A 22,291-nucleotide genomic window follows, 5' to 3' on the forward strand; every position below is an offset into this window, starting at 1 on the left:
AAATTCTTAATAATGTCAACGCTTTGCAGAGGCTGGAGTAGAAAGGGGTTGCGTCTAATAGGAATATTAACCAGGGAGTAACAAAGTTATTGGTTCCCTTTCATTCACGCTCTGAGACTCAACCCGGTGCTCCATTTCAATGAGAAAAGTTTTCATCTACTTTGCTCAAATGAAGCGATTCCCATGACGAGTGTCAGGTGTAAGGAGGCCAGGCCCCATTGCACCAGACATGGAGCTCTTGCATTCAATGAAAGCTACTTTGAACTGTAAGAACTCTTTTGCTGAGTCCACCCACTCATCTCAGTCCCTGACTATGGGGGATAAAGAGAGAAGTGGAAAAGGCTGTAAAGCAGCAGAGATAAAACATAAAAAGTTTATCATATTGGCGGCTGAGAGGCTAACACTTAAAATGTACTGTATGGGTAACTAGATAGAATCAACCATCTTTTAACAAACACACCTGGCAAAGAGGTAAGTAAGAATGTTGGAATGAATAATTCCTGTCCCTGCAGATATATGAATGGGAATTAAATGATTGACACGACCTGTGACGGAAGAAACCAAGGTAAATGACTTGGAATTATTGAGCAGTTATTAAGGAAAGAAAAAGCAGGTCGTATGATGACCCTAAATTTAGCTTTCAACTCTGGAATGGTTAAACTTGCCTCAAAACTTCCACCTACTCCACTACCCATTTTACATTATTTTTTAAAACCTTTGATGCCCAGAATGTTCCTTTTCCCAAGTTATGCAAACAGTCAGATTCTAATTACTATGTGGCTGACTTGATCAAATCTAAACCTAAAATTCCTCTGCTGCTCTCTTATTTTAATGCATACATTGCACTAACCTCCCATCACGGTGCTGGGTAATCGTTGCCAGGTGTGAACCTGGCAGCCACAGTAATAGGGTGGTAGGTGGGTTCCACACTTTTCTCTATGGCGTGGCTCCTGGGGCGTGGCCTCCCCTCTGCCTGGGCTGCCAGGCGCGGGAGTGGGGGGGGGGGATCGAGGCTCCGTTCTTGCGTCGCCCCGTGGCGGCTCCTCGGCGTCCTCCTGCCTCCGCCTTCCCCTCTCTTCTCGGGACTGGGTATCCGCCCTGTGCTCAGTTGCGGGTCGCTGGCTGAGGGCCGGTGTATCGGCTGGATGTTGCCTGCTCTGGCGGGGGACCCTACCCTGCCCTGGGCTTGGTGGGCCGCTGTGGGTCCCGTGGCTTGCCGTGCCGGTTGGGGTCCCGTGGCGTGCCATGCCGGTTGGGGTTCTGCAGCCGTGGCTCATGGGCCGGGTGGGCGGACCGGAGAGGGGTCGGGCGTGGGTTTGGTGGTGCGTCCCCTCTTGCCATCCCTGAAGGCTGGTTGATGGGTACGTGGGTGGCTCGGGGGACCAACCTGGATCCTGTGGGGGGGGCGATGGCTCCTTTGCTGGGCAGCGGGAGGAGGGATGGGCTGCGCTGAACCCTACTCCCCCCCGGGCTGGCTGGGTAGGGGCCGTGGCCCTGGGTTGGCACCCGCGAGGCGTCTCTGCTCGTCTGCGTGGCTGTCACGCGCTTGGTGGGGCTCGCATGCGGCTGGATGTGATAGGGCGCGCTCAGATGGGGGGTCCTGGTGCCGAGAGTGCCGATGGGGCGGCGTAGGGTCGGTCACCAACGGGCTTACACTCACAAGGGATTCACATGATTACTGGGTTCCAGATGACAGAGCTGATTTGTGTACACTGTGAGTCACCCTCTTTCCCTAGTCAACAGGCACCCCACATGGTGTCAATCGGAAATACATCTAGCTGACGATAGCACCAACATATTAGTCTTTAGTGTAGACGTTCAATGTATTTCTTGTTGTTGTTTGTGTTTCTTTTCTTTCTTCTCTTGTGTTTCTTTTCTTCTGTTCCCCCATAACCCCTTCCTGTTCCCTGCTTTGTCATAATAAACGAGGTATGTTGATCACAATGGAAGTATGTCATACTCTCAATGTGAAATATTAAAACTGTTCAGACCAACCGGGCACTTAGACTTCCATTCTCCGTGTCAAACAGCTGAACAGGACAGGCTTTAAAAAAAAAAAAAATAAATAAATAAATAAACCTAAAATGTTTGCTGTGATCGGTATGATCGGTATTTGGCGAGTGAGTGTGTCTGCTTCTGTGTTGTACTGTATATAAAGCCTATAATTGCACCTGACTATAAGCCGCCACTCACCAAATTTGACACGAAAACGGCATTTGTTTATAGATAAACTGCACTGGACTATAAGCCACAGCTGTCCTCACTGTATTATGAGATATTTACACCAAAATATATCATCCGGTAACATATTATTTGACAGTGGCATCATAAGACTGTCATAAGACCAAATGAACCACCATGAAGTTTTGAACATTCATTCATTCATTATCCGAGCCGCTTATAGTCACGAGGGTCACGGGGGTGCTGGAGCCAATCCCAGCTAACTATGGGCAGTAGGCAGGGTACACCCTGAATCGGTCATCACAGGGCACAAGGAGACGAACAACCATTCATGTACACACTCATTTCGAGTGTTCGATCAGCCTACCATGCGGGAAGGAATTCCAGTAACCCGGTAGTATTCGGCGAGTAATAGTGACAATCTACATCATCAATCCGAGCGTCCATGGCGCGTCTGAACCATGGCGCCCTTCATAGGTCAAAACATGTACTAAATATTATAGATTTTTAAATCAATGGAAATATTTGATGTGTTTCTAATAACGTTTTTGTAAAAGAGAACAATTGTGGGTTATTAGAGTCTGCATGTCTTTAAAGAGCATATGACACCAGAAAAAAAGTCTTAAATGGCATTATTATGTGAATTAGAATCATATTTTGAGACGATTCGACCATATACAACAATTTAGCAAAGCGCAGATGACGAGAAATTAGTCTTTTAATCTGCCGGTTAGCCACGCCTACAATTATAGGGCTTTAGCGTCCCCAACAGGTGGATGACGTCAGCGGTAGACTAGGCTCATCGGTTTTACTATTCAGCCCATTGAGGGGGAATTGTTCAGAACGAGGAAAACGAGACGAAGAGAGCTGCAAAATGTCATTGTTTCAGTCTCTCTACTCCCAATATTTTTACAGGATATTCTTTTTATCCAAGTATTTTCCCCAATAGCTATATAAATGGCTTGAGAAGGACCAGTCAGCCCGTCGAGGGGGAACTATTCACAATGAGGAAAACGCGACGAAGAGAGCGGCAAAATGTCATTGTTTCTGTCTCTTTACTTCAATATTTTTACAGGATATTCTTTTTACCCAAGTACTTTCCCCAATTGCTAAATAAATGGCATGGTCATGACAAATAACTTGTGCTAAATGGAATATAAAATAATAAAAATCCATTTATTCAAGACGACATGGCAAAATTACTCCATAATGGTCAAAACAGTCGACTTTACCTTTACTGTCACACCTGCCGAACGATATTTTATGACACCTAAATCGGACATATGTCATTTCCCTTCCCCGGCTTCGGAGAATGTAAACAGACCAGAAGGAGTGACAGCTAGCCGACATGCTAACCCGAACCGAGGGATGTTTCAAAGTCTTCGAAGTGGAAAATCACACATAACTAGCCTGGATTATTTGACATGACGACCCGGTTGTCGAGTTTCTTTGCGGATCGGCAAACCGCCCGGCGGAGAGCAATTTACAGTTCGTTCCCTGGAGGAGGGTGGCTGGAATTGTTGTGTAGCTAACGTGCTAACAGCTAACTGCTAATGAGCGTGAGGATAGCTTTTTACATGCCTATCAATGATCAAACGTAAGTAGTCCTTTATTTAAAGGAATTTTATAGTGTTTACTTTGTAATCACTGTATTCGTATTTGACATAATACAAAACAAGATGTTTACTCACTTCCTTGTAAGTCCAATGGTCCCACAGTAAATATCCACGGTGAATGGGAACCTTTTGAAACTCCAAAAAGGCGCATACGCCTCTCCCGCATACAGAATGATTTTTCTGCAGCCGTTTGGCTGGCGTGATGCAAAAAATAAAAGTATTAATCCGCAAAATCAGCTGAATCCTTCGTCCTCATACACAACAGTACACTGTAGCGTGAAGAGGACGTCTTCTACCGTACACGTCACAGCGCCCTCCTCCTCAATGCGAGACCGAAGCCGGAAGTCACTCATTTTCCTGGCGCGGGATTAAAAAAACTAAATAAATATAGCGATCGCTTCCACACACATCCAAGCGGTCCATATCATTCAGGAGCATAAAATACCGCGTGTATTATGAAATAAACATGCTTTTTCGTGTCACAAGCACTTTAAGTTCGAGGTTCCCTTTAAATCCAGTACTGTTTGGCATGCTTCCTTTGTTGTACTTTGTTATTAAATACAATTCTATTTGCTATTTCTGCTCTCTGAGTCTGTGATTGAGTTCCACATGAGCGGCTTGCCGTTCATCACAGTTGCACAGTTCAATGTTTGCTGATAAGCAAAATAAACAGAATTCAGGAGAAAAAATTGTTGTTCTTGCGCACAAATTACGTACCAAAACAGAATTGAAACCATGGCCAAAAAAACGAGGTACGGACCATACCGTTAGCTACCTGTACCGTTGCGCCCCTAGTACAGTGGGGCAAATAGGTATTTAGTCAACCACTAATTGTGCAAGTTCTCCATCTTGAAAATATTAGAGAGGCCTGTAATCGTCAACATGGGTAAACCTCAACCATCAGACACAGAATGTGGAAAAAAAAAAATAGAAACTCACATTGTTTGATTTTTAAATAATTTATTTGCAAATCATGGTGGAAAATAAGTATTTGGTCAATACCAAAAGTTCATCTCAATACTTTGTTATGTACCCTTTGTTGGCAATAACGGAGGCCAAACGTTTTCTGTAACTCTTTACAAGCTTTTCACACACTGTTGCTGGTATTTTGGCCCATTCCTCCATGCAGATCTCTAGAGCAGTGATGTTTTGGGGCTGTCGTTAGGCAACACGGACTTTCAACTCCCTCCACAGATTTTCTATCGGGTTGAGATCTGGAAACTGGCTAGGCCACTCCAGGACCTTGAAATGCTTCTTACGAAGCCACTCCTTTGTTACCCTGGCTGTGTGTTTGGGATCATTGTCATGCTGAAAGACCCAGCCACGTCTCACCTTCAATGCCCTTGCAAATGGAAGGAGATTTTCACTCAAAATGTCTGGATACATGGCCCCATTCATTCTTTCCTTTACACAGATCAGTCGTCCTGGTCCCTTTGCAGAAAAACAGCCCCAAAGCGTGATGTTTCTACCCCCGTGCTTCACAGTGGGTATGGTGTTCTTCGGATGCAATTCAGTATTATTTCTCCTCCAAACACGAGAACCTGTGTTACTACCAAAAAGTTCTCTTTTGGTTTCATCTTACCATAACACATTCTCCCAGTCCTCTTCTGGATCATCCAAATGCTCTCTAGCCAACCGCAGACGGGCCTGGACGTGTACTTTCTTCAGCAGGGGGACACGTCTGGCAGTGCAGGATTTGAGTCCCTGGCGGCGCTTTGTGTTACTGATAGTAGCCTTTGTTACTGTGGTCCCAGCTCTCTGTAGGTCATTCACTAGGTCCCCCTGTGTGGTTCTGGAATTATTGTCACCTTTCTTGTTATCATTTTGACGCCACGGGGTGAGATCTTGCATGGAGCCCCAGATCGAGGGAGATTATCAGTGGTCTTGAATATCGTCCATTTTTGAATAATTGCTCCCACAGTTGATTTGTTTACACCAAGCGTTTTACCTATTGCAGATTCAGTCTTCCCAGCCTGGTGAATGTCTACAATTTTGTCTCTGGTGTCCTTCGACAGCTCTTTGGTCTTGGTGATAGTGGAGTTTGGAGTGTGACTCACTGAGCTTGTGGACAGGTGTCTTTTATACCGATAATGAGTTAAAACAGGTGTCATTAATACAGGTAACGAGTGGAGCCTCGTTAGACCTCGTTAGAAGAAGTTAGACCTTGTTGACAGCCAGAAATCTTGCTTGTTTGTAGGCGACCAAATACTTATTTTCCACTCTAATCTGGAAATAAATTCTTTAAAAATCAAACAATGTAATTTTCTGTTATTTTTTTCACATTCTGTCTCACATGGTTGAGGTTTACCCATGTTGACGATTACAGGCCTCTCTAATCTTTTCAAGTAGGAGAACTTGCGCAATTGGTGGCTGACTAAATACTTATTTGCCCCACTGTATATATCTGGTGATTTACTGATTTATACCATGACCGCAAAAACAGAAAATTAATATCTTAACCTTTTAACTATTTTCCTATGCTGTAAGAAAACAGACCATTGCTAACTAAAGCTGTGTACTAAAATTTCTGACAGGTGACTGTCTAAAGGGGAATTTTTCATTGTGCAAATCAAAATCATGGTTTTATTAATTTGCAGTGAATTCCTCCACACTTTTATAAAGGAGTCCCCTGACGGTATGCGCGAGCTCACAACTAGGCCACTGTCACAACTCCTCCCCCGTATGTTTTACTGCGGATGCTCCACCTTTCGCTTCTCATCTCATCTGTCTCTCTCCATTAAACACGCCGGCGATCAGAGAAGCATCTGGAGATGCATCTTTAAGCTTTAATACACTTTGAATAATTAACACACGCGCGCGCACACACACACATAAGTAAGATGCACACATAGCAAGGCAACTAGTGGCATACGGACCCAGAGGGAAAAGGGAAGCTCACTTGGTGCCAGCCTCAGACACAGAGCCTCGAAGCTGGGCTGCCCAATGCGGTGTGCCAGCCTGAGCTCAAGCTGACACGCACAAAGAAAAGAAAGCTGTGAATATAACAGACAGAAAGAGAGGACACCGGCCTCTGTCTAATTGAATTGTTGCAGCTAATGGGGGAACTCAGACAAAAGAGAAAGTAGTTCATATGGAAGGGATCAAAACGGAGCGCACTATGAGCTCTGATATATACAAAAAGACACGGGAACGTGCACATGCAAGCGAGCACACACACATTTACATTTACACAAACATTTATGTCTACTGCAGCATTCAGGTGACATACAAATGAACACAGAGCCAGATCACCCATTATCATGATATATTCTGTAATTAACACAGACAGGAGCACTGATGCACATATCTCGTGTTCACCCGCTGTTTATCTGGAGCCCAACTTGTCCTTTTTAGGATTACCAATGAGGCCGTCATTTTAACTCCCCATGGTGCAACTACACTATGTATTACTGAATACTTTGTCTTTTATTTATGATATGGAAGTAGGTCAGAAGCCTGGAATAGGCCCGATTTACCAATAGATGAAGTTGCAATAAAATGCTATTTTGAACCAATTTATAACGTTTATGTAGTGTCCTTTTGGCAGTGTGTTTTTCTTCAAGGGTGTCCCAACCAGGGGTCGCGTTAACCGAATATTTTCCATCATTGACCGATTTTTTAAAACAGTGACGGAAAAAACTGAAGTCCATCTGTCATTTTGACAGGTTGCAATTCACACCCCAGACCACAGGGTGGCGAGTGAGCATATTAATTAGCTATTGTCTCTCTTGATGCATGACGTCGTTGGCCTTACTCGGAAAAATGTCAAGGCAACTGAGTGTCCGAAGTTTCTTCAAAAAGCTCCAAAACGACGATGGTGTTGATAAAAGAGGTGAAAAAAGAGGGACTGCACAAGCGGGCACGCAATTCAAGTCCATGCGCACTAGGTGGAAGGTGTGAGACTGCGTTCAGGGGCCAGGCCACAGCAGGTGAACTGTTAATTTCATTGTTCCATATGTAGCCTACCTACTGGGGCCACAGTCAGCTGTTTTTGTCACTGCGGAGAAAAAGTTACATATTCATCTGCTTGATGTGTGATGGCACGGTGTGGATTCTCTGTTAAGCTTGTTCGGACAGAATATTAATTTAAAATGAATGAAAACTAAATACTATTGAATATGTCATTATTATCATTTTAAAAATTTAAGTGACGGGTAAAAATAGATTATGACCGGATTTTTATGACCCTGTCAGTCAAAATGACAGACAACGAAAAAGTCTGCGCAACCTCTGGTCCCAACGCAAAATAAAGAGGAACCTTGACAGTTGAATAACCCAATAATATAATTCCCTACTTGACCAATCTTGCAAACAAAAATATTGATCGAATGACAAACCTCAACTTTCTGAAGCAAGATATTAGAATAACCTCTATACAACTATACCATTAAAGTGCTTATGACAGCAAAAAGCATGTTTTTCTCATATTTTCCACGGAATTTTATGCTCCTGAATGAAATGAACCACTTGGATGTGTGAGGAAGCGATCGCTATATCTATTTAGCTTTTTTAATTCCGCGCCATGAAAATGAGTGTCTTCCAGCTCCAGTATCGGGTTGAGAAAGAGGGCGCTGTGATATGTACGGTAGAAGGAGTCCTCTTCACTGTCCAGCCATACTGTTGGATGAGGACTAAAGCCTGAGTTATACTCTCACGTTGCGGTGACGGCGCAGCTACTGCGGCGTCATTCGACATTCGATAGTTCTGCGGTGAGGGAACGCGTTGCTCTGTAATTCACCGCCAAGCCACTAGAGGGATGTGGCGTTATGTTTGTACAGTTTTGGGGCATGCTTGTTGACTTCCGCTAGTCGGAGAAAAAATAAACAATGCAAGATGGAACTCTTGAAAGTAAATATTCTGCTCATCAACACTGAATAAATATTGAACATAAAAATGTTGAGGGGCAGGCGACGCAGAAGACGGTTTCGAGGCGGTCTGGCCGACTTTTGATGCCGCACAGAGAGTTTTAGACTCGGGTGGAGAGAGCTAGCTGTGGCGGCTAGCTTCAAACTGGCGTCGAGCACTGCGTTCAAGGTCTGCAAAGCCCTCCAGCCCAATTTGTTTGCCGTGTCCTACAACCAGCCAGTGGGAAGCCATAGCAGATTTCTGGCGTCTATGGAACTTCCCAAACTGCGTTGCGAGCCTTGATTTTAACGTTATCATAAAAAGCACCGAGGCACTCTCAATCAGTGAGGATGTATCGTGTGTGTGAACTGTCTATTATTGAAAATTAAAGATCAAAACAACTCTTTTGACACCAAATCTGTGCTTTATTCTTCATATATGTTAGGTCTAAACTTAATACTTGAACTAAGAAAACAACAAAGACCTAGGAAAGGACGGAGGAAGGATCAGACTTGAGACGGAGATAAATTTTCACTGGCGGCCACCAGGGAGAGGGTCGACAGCGCAGTACACTCGCTCGCAGTGAGCCTCTCTCAGCCCCCTCCCTGGGGTTGCGCCTTTTATTGACAAAGTGGGAGAGCATCAACACACATGCGTAAGTTTCACATTCCGAGAAATAGCTGTTTTCTTGAGAAATGGGTGCGGGCAGTTATTTGTTTCATTTTACTGAAATGTGTCCCACTGGGTCATGCTGACATCTGTTAAGTTTCACATTCTTTCTTTTGTAAGGCCTTAACGGCTGTTAAGTAAGACAGTAGTTATAGCTATTAGTTTTAAACACACATTATTAACCTTAGCGTGCAAAAGCATTAAAGCACATCTTACAATATACTTGAAGTGTGACACTTAAATAAGTCACAGACTCATAGCAAATATATGTACACAATAAATGATGAAGTGCACCAACCAAAAATACGACATAAAGTGATAAAAAGTTGGCAGTTTTTGGCCGACTGGGTCACCGCTTCGTGTGGCCACTCGATTCCGAACACACACGTTTCGGTGGCTCTTCCATTTATGTATTTATTTTTTCAATCGCCGACTTTGCCATTTGGCAATCACAATAATGTTTTGACGAGACTTGCTCTTCGATGATACTCCCGTCGACTTGGTCCATTTTTGCGAGTAGAAAATAATGTTTGATTCTATTCTAGAATGGCGGTGATTTCGCGCTAAACCGCAAACAACAGTCTGAGCGGACCAATCACAGTCCGTGTTCGCCACGTCATACACGTCTACGTGACGCGAAGGTTAGAAAATTCGAGAGGCGCGCGTCAGGCTACGGCGTAGGGTCGTAACTCGGTTCTTCCTTGACGGCGTAGGTCTGACGTGGAAGTATAACTCGGCCTTAAGGATTCAGCTGATTTTGCGGATCAATTAGTTTATTTTTCGCAACACGCCAGCCAAACAGCTGCAGAAAAATTTTGCTGCACCATGGAGAGGCATGTGAGCCTTTTGGGGGTTTCAAAAGGTTCCCATTCAGTGGTGGATATTGGCCAAAACAAGCCCTACTTCTGTGGGACCATTGGATTTACGAGGAAGTGAGTAAACATCGTGTTTTGTATTATGTCAAATATGGGATCATTGTAATACGTAGGTGGCTTGTATTTTGTGGCTGACATGCTCCTTGTCGACTTGGCCGACGACACCAGTGCCTTGTCACACATCCCCCCACCGGGAGAGCACTATACTTGGTTTATTGCCCTCTTCATGTGCCCAGTGTTCTGTTAAATTTTCAACCCCATCAGAAATTCCAACTTTGTGTTAAAATGGCCGCGAATACACCGATTGCAAAGTAAACACTACAAACTTTCTTTAAAAAGATCTCCTAAGATACATTCTGTCTGTCATATTAGCTGCACAACAACTACACGCCGCTCTTTGTTTATGTCGTCGCCCTGTGGTAAAGCATTATTTTTCATTACATTCGTGTTGTCCATGTGGCAGCTACGCGTTCCTCCGACATCGGCCGGGTTGTCCGGCGGTACTCTCCAGCTGCTTCCCCGGTGACCTCTCCTGTCTGTGGTAGCAGGGGAACAAGCTGTAACTTGCTCTACGCCTGGCGGGTTGCAGATCGGCGAAGACAATCGACAACTCCGCAGCATTGTGACGTAATCCGGGCTAGTTTTGTGCAATTTTTTGCTTCGAAAGCGAAAATAAGACTGAGCTGTCACTCGGTTCGGGTTAGCATGTGGGCTAGCTGTCACACCTCTTGGTTTGTTTACATTCTCCGAAGCCGGGGGGCAGGGAAATGTCAAAAGTCTGACTAACTATGGCGGCATAATATAGTTTTTGGGAGGTGCGACAGTAAAGGTGAAGTCAACAGTTTTGACCATTATGGAGTAATTTTGCACTGTCGTACTGAATAAATGCATTTGTAATATTTCATATTCCATTTACACAAGATTGTTATTTGTCATGACTATACCATTTATTTAGCAATTGGGGAACAATACTTGGATAAAAAGAATATCCTTTAAAAATATTGAAGTAGAGAGACTGAAACAATGACATTTTGCGGCTCTCTTCGTCGCATTTTCCTCATTATGAATAAACCCCCCTCAATGGGCTGCATACTAAATCAGATGAAACTATTGTACCGCTGACGTCATCCACCTGTTGGGGACGCTAGAGCCCTATAATTGTAGGCGTGGCTCCACGGCGGATTAAAACACTAATTTCTCATCATCTCCGCTTTGCCAAATTGTTCCATATAGTTGAATCGTCTCAAAGTATGATTCTAATTCACATAATAATGCTATTTAAGACTTTTTGTTATCCTGTCTTACGCACTTTAAGATAGGCCGGCTGCGGAACATTTGGCAGAGGGAATACAGTGTCGGAATCCTTGACCGTCCACTGTCCAATGGTAAAGTGTCCTTGAGAAAGACCCTAAATTGCTCCAAGTGGGAATGTAAACACCACCTCCTATTGCTGTATGAATCTCCAAAGACCTGAATGTTCCTTTGTCTACCATGTGCAGTGTCATCAAAATAGCGTAAAGCTCATGGCACTGTGGCTAACCTCCGTGGATGTGGACGGAAAAGAAACCATTAACGAGAGATTTCAACGAAAGATTGTGCGGATGGTGGATAAAGACTCTCGACTAACATCCAAACAAGTTCAAGCTGTCCTGCAGTCCGAGGGTACAGCAGTGTCAACCCGTACTAGCCGTCGGCGTCTGAATGAAAAGGGACTCTGTTGTAGAATACCCAGGAAGACCCCACTTCTGACCCAGAGAAATAAAAAGGCCAGGCTGGAGTTTGCCAAAACTTACCTTAGAAAGCCAAAAACTTTTTGGAACAATGTTCTCTGGTCAGATGACACAAAAGTAGAGCTTTTTGGGAAAAGGCATCAACATAGAGTTCACAGGAAAAAAACGAGGCCTTCAAAGAAAAGAACACGGTCCCCACAGTCAAACATGGCAGAGGTGCCCTGATATTTTGAGGTTGCTTGCTGCCTCTGGCACTGGACTGCTTGACCGTGTGCATGGCATTATGAAGTCTGAAGATTACCAACAAATTTTGCAGCATAATGTAGGGCCCAGTGTGAGAAAGCTGGGTCTCCCTCAGAGATCATGGGTCTTCCAGCAGGACGATGAGCCAAAACTCACTTCAAAAAGCACTAGAAAATGGGGTAACACTTTACAATAAGGGTCCCTTAATTATATCAGTAACATTACAATAATTAATATAATTATTGTAACAAATATATTAATTAACATGAGGTAAAGCATTAGCTAATGCACTAGTTAATGCATAACCAGAAAATAACTACTGGTTTGGTACAATTAAAACTACAGTATATATTGGCCTATATAGGGTTTAGGGTTTGTTAACTTAAGCATTTCTAATTTCCTAGTTAAGGGACACATGTGCTACACTTTACAATAATGGTCCAAAAAGCATTCAGTAATGGTTAATAAAGTTTAAAGGGGGGGGGGACTCAAGCATTTATAATTTCTTAGTTAAGGGACACATGTGCTACACTTTACAATAAGGGTTCAAAAAGCATTCAGTAATGGTTAATAAAGGTTTTGGGGGGGATTTAAGCATTTAAATTTCTTAGTTAAGGGACACGTGCTACACTTTACAATAAGGGTCCAAAAAGCATTCAGTATTGGTTAAGGTTACTGGAAATCAAATACAGCTTATGCTGAAATCTGCAGGGAAAGAAAAAAAAAAAAAAATTAAATAAAAATCAACATTCAGTGCTGGCCAAAAGTATTGGCACCCTTGCAATTCTGTCAGATAATGCTCAATTTCTCCCAGAAAATGATTGCAATTAAGAAGTCTTTGATAGTAATATCTTCATTTATTTTGCTTGCAATGAAAAAACAAAGAGAATGAAGAAAAAAAAAAAAAAAAATCTTACTTACTTAAACATTAGTTATTGTCTAAAAATGCATTAACTAATGTTAATTAAGGGACCCGCATTGTAAAGTGTTACCGAAAATGGTTTGAGAGAAAGCACTGGAGACTTCTAAAGTGGCCAGCAATGAGTCCAGACCGGAATCCCATAGAACACCTGTGGAGAGATCTGAAAACGGCAGTTTGGAGAAGGCACCCTTCAAATCTCAGAGAAGCAGTTGGCCAAAGAAAAATGGTCTAAAATTCCAGCAGATTAATGTAAGAAACTCATTGATGGATACCAGAAGCGGTTGTTTGCAGGTATTTTGTCTTAACGTTGTGCTACCAAGTATTAAACTGAGGGTGCCAATACTTTTGTCCGGCCCATCTTTGGGGTTTTGTGTAAAATAATAATGATTTAATTTTTTTTAATTCTCTTTTGTGTTTTTTCATTGCAAGCAAAATAAATGAAGATATTACTCCCAAATAATTCTTAATTGCAATCATTTTCTGGGAGAAATTGAGCATTATCTGACAGAATTGCAGGGGTGCCAATACTTTTGGCCAGCACTGAATGTTGATTTTTATTTAATTTTTTTTTTTTTTTCTTTCCCTGCAGATTTCAGCATAAGCTGCATTTGATTTCCAGTAACCTTTGGGGAGAATCCATACTGATAAAAATGCAAATCGGGAGATTTATTTTGTTATTTGCCATTGGAGCTATGATGGAAGTATCGCCCCATCCAGCATCCCATCCCCACCAAGATTGGAAATAGTATGTGTGAGTGTTGTTGGTGTTTTTTGGTTCATATAATTTTCCTGTTGCTCTAATATCCCACAATGGGAATTTAGTCATCGGAAACAACCCCCGGGCCCAGTCGGATCCACCAACTAAATGTTGGGATCAGTGGAGCAAAGACAATTTGTTTGTTTCTGTGTTTGTTTGTCCTGCTGGTGTTTGTTTCTCTTGCTGTTTGTGTTTATGCACATTTGTTGTTGATGGGCTGCCCGAGTGTTTCTCCAACTAGCAATTTTCTGCCTGGTCGCCTCTCATGTGCTTCGGTCTTTATCGGCTGTCACAACACTGTGAATTTATATATATTTACAGATCCAGGAGAGACAGGGAAGAATTATATTTAAGGGGGCAAGCACATCTTTGAGGATAGCACAGTGTAAGTACTAATTTCCTGTGGCACAGATAGATAGGTGCATTTTGATGCCAGTCTTAGAAACATCAATAAATGCCTTTGGGGAGAGAAGCAGTGTGGTGTGACTTTAATCCCTTTGTCATTTGACTACTAATGGTGTATGGGTAAATTTGTGTATAGTGTATGCACGCATTGTCATATGTGCAAAGTATCATGGGAGCTAATATAGGCTAACAATGTTGGGCTTGTACTTTTTATGCAAAGAGTTCAATATTACAAGAGCTTTTTTCAACCACTTCACTAAGAGTTTTAACAGTAATATTTTGCGGGCACATGTGTATTAGAATGATACACTTAGGGGCGGTTTACATGCTGACGCTGCGACACCAAGATACAACAATTGTGTTGCGGAATAGCCTCGCTTTTACACGATGACGGCCAAAACAGAATGCAATACGCAAACTTTTGATTCCGGCCTCCAAAGCGGAATGATTCTATTGCGCGGATTTTTCCCAAACCATTTGAATGGAACGCTCTCGCTCTGATGACGTCAGCACTCGCACACGTCACTTTGGCTAGGTTCATACCACAGGTCTTAATGCACGAATCCCCGATGTCTTTGTGTTTTTTCCGACTCGAGTGAGGCATTAACTTGACGGTCTGGACGAGAAAAGTTGCATTAAAGTGGACCATTTCAAATCTGATCTAGAACACTTTCGTATGTGGTTAATATCCGATTTCAGCCACATTTTTCCAGAATGTGGCTGCGGTTTGAACTGTCAGGTCTCCCAAATCCGATTCATGGAGCAATAAATTCAGGAAAGAGCGAGAGAGACAGGGAGCTACGGTAGCCATGCATTAGCGTTAGCACCTAGCTTGAACGTGGCTTTTAGGGAAAAGGCGGGCTCAAATAATAAAATGGGTGGGGGGTTGTAAGCCAGTGAATGCTCAGTTTTCTTGCTGTGCTCCAAATGAGCAATATTTCAAGATTGCTTACACGGCCGAGAGTCGGGGCAAACTGTGTGTGTGTCATGCACTGACAGCATAAGCGGAGTTTAAGGGGGGGGGCCAGGGCCAGGCCCCCCCCTTGTGGCCTAAAAGTGTCACTGCATGTAATTGACTTTCCTATATGTCTAAAAGTTGTAAAGCAATAAAACTGCAACAAAAATGAATGAAATTAATTAAAAAAAAAAAAAAAATTATGATGGGTCAAAATTATTTTTCGAGCACCTTGGACGGTTATTTGCTTTGCATATAATTAAAAAACAAACAAACAAACAAAAAACTGTATATACTGTATATATATATATATATATATATATATATATATATATATATATATATATATATATATTACAAAATATATTTTTAAAAAAGGATTTTTTTTTTATGAAAAGATATATATATATATATATATATATATATATTTTTTTTTTTTTTTTTTTTTTTTTTTTTGATTGAAGCAACTTTTTTTTGGGATTGAATGATTTAGACACAAATGTCCTAATCATAATACGGCCCAAACACAAAAATGATTGCTTCAATCTAAGAAAACTTTTTTGATGAAAAATTAAATGTTCAAATGCAAATTTTTCAATCGCAAATATGTTTTCATATTCAAAAACTTTTTCTATGATTGAAATTCTTATTTTGATTAAAGGGATTTTTCTTTTATGAAAATCTCCATTTTTTTGAAGTAACTTATTTTTTGAATGATTAGTAAAGACAAAAATGTGGCCCAAACACAAATTAACATCAAAAAAGTTGCTTCTATCAAAAAACACTTGACTTCAATCAAAAATAAATAAATAAATACATAAAAATAAAAATAACTTTCACGTGCATTTTTTTTTTTTTTTTTTGACTTTCAAATTTATTTTTGCATTCAAACACATTTTTTTTTTTTTTTTTTGACTGAAGTGACTTTTTTCTGGTTGAAAATATCATTTAGATTGAACCAACTTTTATTAATTGAAAATAAAGACACAAATCTACCTCCATATGGCTCCGCCCAGAGGATACAATTTTGACAAGGGTAACTACATTGGGTTGACACCGGCGGGCGTACCATATTAAATGGATGACGATCTTGGCAAAAAGTATAGCTGTCCTGAGCAGCCTGATTTAGAATTCCCCTCAAAAATGACGGGAAACAAATAACGCTATTTTGTCAACTATTATTATAAATATTCATGTAAGTTAATTTTATTGCTGACACTGCGTTTCGGGGTCATCAACATGTTGTGCCCCACCTGCCCCAAAAATCAAACTCCGCCTATGACTGACAGTGGGTGCATGCTATTAATCCATATAAAATTTGAATATAATACTAAACGAGGGTTATTTATGTGTGTTATTTGTGTCCTCTTTTTGGAAATCAAAATATGATCACCCTAGAATGACGTTAAGCCAGCATTTGTTTTGATGCTACTGCGCATGCGGGTCAGTTTGGTCAGAGCATCTCGGACTACGAATTAGTGCGCATGCGTGATACTTAAACGGGCTCAATGGACAAAGGCAGTCTGAACAGGTGCGCCAAAAAAACATGACAAAAAATCGGAATTGTGCATTAAGACCTGCGGTAAGAACCATTGGGGATGCGCACTCGCTGCTACTAAACATTCAAAACTGTAAAGATGGTGCAACATCGGGCTTAATTTGCTGTTGTTATAATTTTTTTAATTTAAAAATATTTTATGTTCGCGTTTTGTGCCTTTTGAAGACAAGAAAAAAACACATGGACGCCATTGCTTCGAGTAGGCGGGTATGTTGTCTTCCGGGCTGAGAAGGTTGCACTGCCTCCTAGGGCCTAGCATGGATAATACATCGTTTTCACGCAGAATTGTGACATCCTTTGAATGGAGACGGAATCTAAACAGACCCATGTACAGTGGTACCTCTAAATATGAAGTTAATTAGTTCCAGGACCCTGTTTGTAAGTCGAAATGGTCGTATGTTGAACAGGATTTTCCATTAAGAATACATTATAATTCCGTTAATTAATTCCACAGCCCGAAAACCTACACTAAATCCTTAATAAATGCTGCTGGTACAATTGCAAATAGCAATTACACAGAGCAAAACAAATAAATTATAAATAAAAATCGGAATAGTAAAGCAGTATAATAATATTCCCTGTAATAATGTAACAAATCAGGTTCTAATTTGGCAGATGTGTTTTGTGTGCTGTACCTGAACGCACCGTGTAAGGCGTCAGATTAAGAGAGGAGTGGTAGAGATTTGACTTTCTCTTTTCATGTTTTCTTGTAGTTGGCGTCAACTGCAGCGGACAGTAGGCGTGTTGTGTTGCACAAGTTCTGAAATAAAACCTGACGAAGCTGGTGATTTCTTTGGCGATGTTACCATAATAATAATTGTCACCTTAATTTATAAAGATTAGCGAACAGAGGTCGGAAGAGGACGGCCGAGATCCCAGACATGGTACGGCCGTATTGTTGAGCCAGTTCACAGACGCGCACCCCACGCGCATATTTTTTCTATCATTTCCATCTTCATTTCAACGGCAAGCACCACCTTTTTTTCACCACCTGCACTAACCTTCTTTGAACCCTTGCTGATTTTTCTCACAAGAAAATCCGCTGTGTGTCTGTCTTGCGGGAAAACAAAGAAACTGCGGCGCTGTCATAAATTGTCGTATTTCGAGCATGTCGAAACCAATGGTGTGTCAAATTAAGCGGCTTGGGTAGCCATGGTGATATTTACCTTTATATCAAAGCAATCAACAGGCATTACATATATCCCTTCAATCACCTGTCCAATCAGGCAGTAAAGAAAAGGTCGCATCAATAGCAAATCCAAGAAAATCAGGAATTTAATCAAGTGGACAGGCGGTAAAGTAAATGGAAATGCTTGCATAAAATGCAACCTTAAAGCATACATCCTTCTGTACAGACTACCAAACGTTGAAGCGCAAATTTTCTATATTTAATGTTAAATAAAAACAGCCATAAAAGAAAATGTCCTTGCCACAAGGCTTTGTGAACATTGCTAGAAAAATACAGGACCAATTAAAGCTCAGGATACATCCTATTCACTCAATCTAATTTGAAGGGAATAGTTAACTTTCTCGCACACACCATATAGTCCCTACCCACGTGACGTCACAACTCCGCTCTCCTGAATGGTACCGCCCACTTGTCCGTCAAAACATAGTGTTAACCTGTTACGGCTAAGTACATTTCTCCTATTTACGGCGTGTTTTTCTGCTCCTTAACATTAATAATCAAAATGGTGAAGGCGTGTGTGGCTGTTGGTTGCACTAACAGAGAAGATGGAAGGAGAGACTTGAAGTTATACCGTATTCCGAGGGATCCAAAGAGGAGAGCGAAATGGACGGCTGCAATTCGACGTGAAAACTGGGCACCAAGAAATCACCACAGACTATGTAGTAGTCATTTTATATCCGGTAAGATGCATTTAAGATATACTTAGAGGGTTTTGGGCTGACAAATAACCACAATTAAGATCATTGCGAGGCTAATCGCCGACAACATACGACGTAGTACGACATAGTTTCAAATTCAAGATGTTTGTGACTTCCCTTTCTTCCACCATCGTTATTTTTTGAATAATATTTAGCTGGTACCAAGTGAAAGAAACTGGCCTCGTCTACGGGGCTGACAAATAACCACAATTAAGATCATTGCTAGGCTAATCGCCGACAACATACACGTATGTATGTAGTGAGAGTGCTATCGCTAAACCATATAAACATTAAAAGCCTTAACTCCATTGACAAACGACATGAAATACATTAGACTTGACAGTGGATGTTAGCAATAACAAAACATTTTGAATTGAAAATTTCGTAACTCACCTTTCCAAGCACAAGATAGATTCCTGCCGAATTTTCGTGGACGAGGACCTGTTTCACCCAACCAGCAACGAAGTATTTATAAGCCTCCAAGCTCTTGAAGTTTTTCATATTTTCGTGAGAATAGGCTGATTTAGTGTGGACAAGATAATTGTAAATATCTGCGTAGCAGATGTCAGGCAGACAGGGCGAAGACAGTGGGTCGAAAAACATCGATTTGGGCATCAAATATGGATCTGGCGACTGTATAGAACGAAGTTTTTCCACATAACGCCTTTTATGCAACACATCCAGTGAGTTTACGGCATCAGAAAGCACCGGGTCTTCCATGAAATGCATTTTAAATTCCTCGATCAATTGAAAACAATGCTAATACAGAGACAAAATGACGGACAAGTGGGCGGAACGACACAGCGAGCACGTGGTTTTGTGACGTCGGTGGGTAGGGTCTATACAGGGGGCAAATAAGTATTTAGTAAACCACCAATTGTGCAAGTTCGCCTACTTGAAAAGATTAGAGAGGTCTGTCATTGTCAACATGGGTAAACCTCAACCATGAGAGAGAGAATGTGGTAAAAAACAGAAAATCACATTGTTTGATTTTCAAAGAATTTATTTCCAAATTAGAAGGAAAAAGAAGTATTTGGTCACATACAAACATGCAAGATTTCTGGCTGTCAAAGAGGTCTAACTTCTTTTAACGAGGTCTAACGAGGCTCCACTCGTTACCTGTATTAATGGCACCTGTTTTAACTCATTATCGGTAAAAAAGACACCTGTCACAGTCAATCAAACTCCAAACTCCACTATGGCCAAGACCAAAGAGCTGTCGAAGGACACCAGAGACAAAATTGTAGACCAGCACCAGGATTGGAAGACAGAATCTGCAATAGGTAAAACACTTGGTGTAAACAAATCAACTGTGGGGGCAATTATTAGAAATTGGAAGACATACAAGATCACTGATCATCTCCCTTGATCTGGGGCTCCTTTGGTGTCAAAATGATAACAAGAACGGTGAGCAAAAATCCCAGAACCACCCGGGGGGACCTAGTGAATGACCTACAGAGAGCTGGGACCACAGTAACAAAGGCTACTATCAGTAACTCAATGCGCCGCCAGGGACTCAAATGCTGCACTGCCAGACGTGTCCCCCTGCTGAAGAAAGTATACATCCAGGGCCGTCTGCGGTTAGCTAGAGAGCATTTGGATGATCCAGAAGAGGACTGGGGAAATGTGTTATGGTCAGATGAAACCAAAATAGAACTTTTTGGGAGAAACACAGGTTCTCATGTTAGGAGGGGAAAGAATACTGAATTGCATCCAAAGAACACCATACCCACTGTGAAGCATGGGGGTGGAAACATCATGCTTTGGGGCTGTTTTTCTGCAAAGGGATCAGGACGACTGATCTTTGTAAAGGAAAGAATGAATGGGGCCATGTATCGAGAGATTTTTAGTGAAAATCTCCTTTCATCAGCAAGGGCATTGAAGATGAGACGTGGCTGGGTCTTTCAGCATGACAATGATCCCGAACACACAGCCAGCGCAACAAAGCAGTGGCTTCGTAAGAAGCATTTCAAGGTCCTAGAGTGGCCTAGCCAGTCTCCAGCTCTCAACCCCATAGGAAATCTGTGGAGGGAGTTCAAAGTCCATGTTGCCCAACGACAGCCCCAAAACATCACTGCTCTAGAGGAGATCTGCATGGAGGAAAGGGCCAAAATACCAGCAACAGTGTGTGAAAAGCTTGTGAAGAGTTACAGAAAACCTTTGGCCTCCGTTATTACCAAAAAAGGGTACAAAACAAAGTATTGAGATGAACTTTTGGTATTGACTAAATACTTATTTTCCGCCATGATTTGCAAATAAATTATTTAAAAATTCAGACAATGTGATTTTCTGTTTTTTTTCCACATTCTGTCTCTCATGGTTGATGTTTACCCATGTTGACAATTACAGGCCTCTCTAATATTTTCAAGTGGGAAAACTTGCACAATTAGTGGTTGACTAAATACTTATTTGCGCCACTGTAATTGTTTGCATTAGTCTAACACATTATAGTAAAGCATTTAAACATAGTTTAGGCAGACTTCACTCCATGTCCTTTGAGACAGTAAAGTGAATCACCTTATCAGCCCTCGCCTGATAAAACGAAGGAAAAGACATCAACGGCTCTTCGGTGGGTCAGGGCACTCTTGCCCTACCGAGGCAACAAAATTGATAGTGCGACTGATAGAGCCTTGGACGTCAAGACATGCTTCAGCTGGCGTGGCAACCACGCCCCGGCCACGAAAGATGACGCACGAACTTGACCGCCCAAACCTGCCACAGAAGGACGATCCCAAGAGAACACCCGGGCACGCCTGCGGCCCGGGCCACTCCACCGCAGCTTTCAAAAGACTGAACAATTAGATAACAACAGTCACTTCTAGGGGACATTCCGATGTATCTGTTGTTTTGCGGACCTTGGATTTAACATTGCTTCCCTGTCGTCTGTTTTTGCCTTGTTTTTGAACATTGTCGACGAATAAATAGCCAAGCTGTTTTCGGTGAGCCTTCCTTAAACTGTTCAAAATGGAGTCAGTACAAAGGGTTAACACCGGAGTGAACGCGCGGGATTTTGGCCCCTCCCAGCCGACTTGCTGGAGCAGCACCAGCGGGACGCCATTTGGTTCGGCTGTCGCTGTTCCGGCGGATTGGCCGGGGGGCCGAATTCCTTCAAATTAAAAAAAGGAACTGACTGGTAATGTGCACAAAATCGAAACTAAAGTGACTGGTATCTGTGTGGACATGACACACCAATTATATCAGTGACTTGTATCTGGGACTACTAACCTGTATCTGGGACTAGTACCAAAAATGCAGACAAATAAACTTAGATCAATTGTGCTAGTTCACGCCACCTACCTGTGAAGTGTTGACACGTCCCTCCTGGAAGGAGCAGTCACTGGCATCCTGCGTGCACATGTGGCGATATTTGCACCAGTGACAAGGGAATTTTCCATCCACGCAGGAAAGACACCTGCAAGAGAGAAATAATGTGGTCAAGCATGATGGAATAAAGAAATGTGAATCGTAGACGACACCAACATATCCCATGAGATAGATTAAACACAGAGAATGATGGAACAGCCACAGACTAGTGAGGGACCAACATTGGCAATAAGCCTATGAAAAATATACTACTAATTAGTGCTTCAGTTTAAATGGGAATAAAGGGCAAAACTCACCAAATAGATCACAACACTCCCCCAGCCC

The 22,291-nt window shown here is 42.0% G+C and overlaps 1 protein-coding gene across 2 annotated transcripts in view; it reads right to left on the bottom strand.

Moving 5' to 3' along the window:
• Positions 1-22,291, bottom strand: part of LOC130907841 (plexin-A1-like) — a 599,840-nt gene that overhangs the window by 194,724 nt on the left and 382,825 nt on the right. For both annotated transcript variants that reach the window (XM_057823323.1, XM_057823332.1), the window contains exon 9: positions 21,941-22,055. In XM_057823323.1, the coding sequence (XP_057679306.1) occupies positions 21,941-22,055 (115 nt within the window). The remainder of the gene's footprint in view (positions 1-21,940; positions 22,056-22,291) is intronic.

Source organism: Corythoichthys intestinalis, chromosome 2 (genome assembly GCF_030265065.1).
Source record: "Corythoichthys intestinalis isolate RoL2023-P3 chromosome 2, ASM3026506v1, whole genome shotgun sequence".
Taxonomy (NCBI): domain Eukaryota; kingdom Metazoa; phylum Chordata; class Actinopteri; order Syngnathiformes; family Syngnathidae; genus Corythoichthys; species Corythoichthys intestinalis.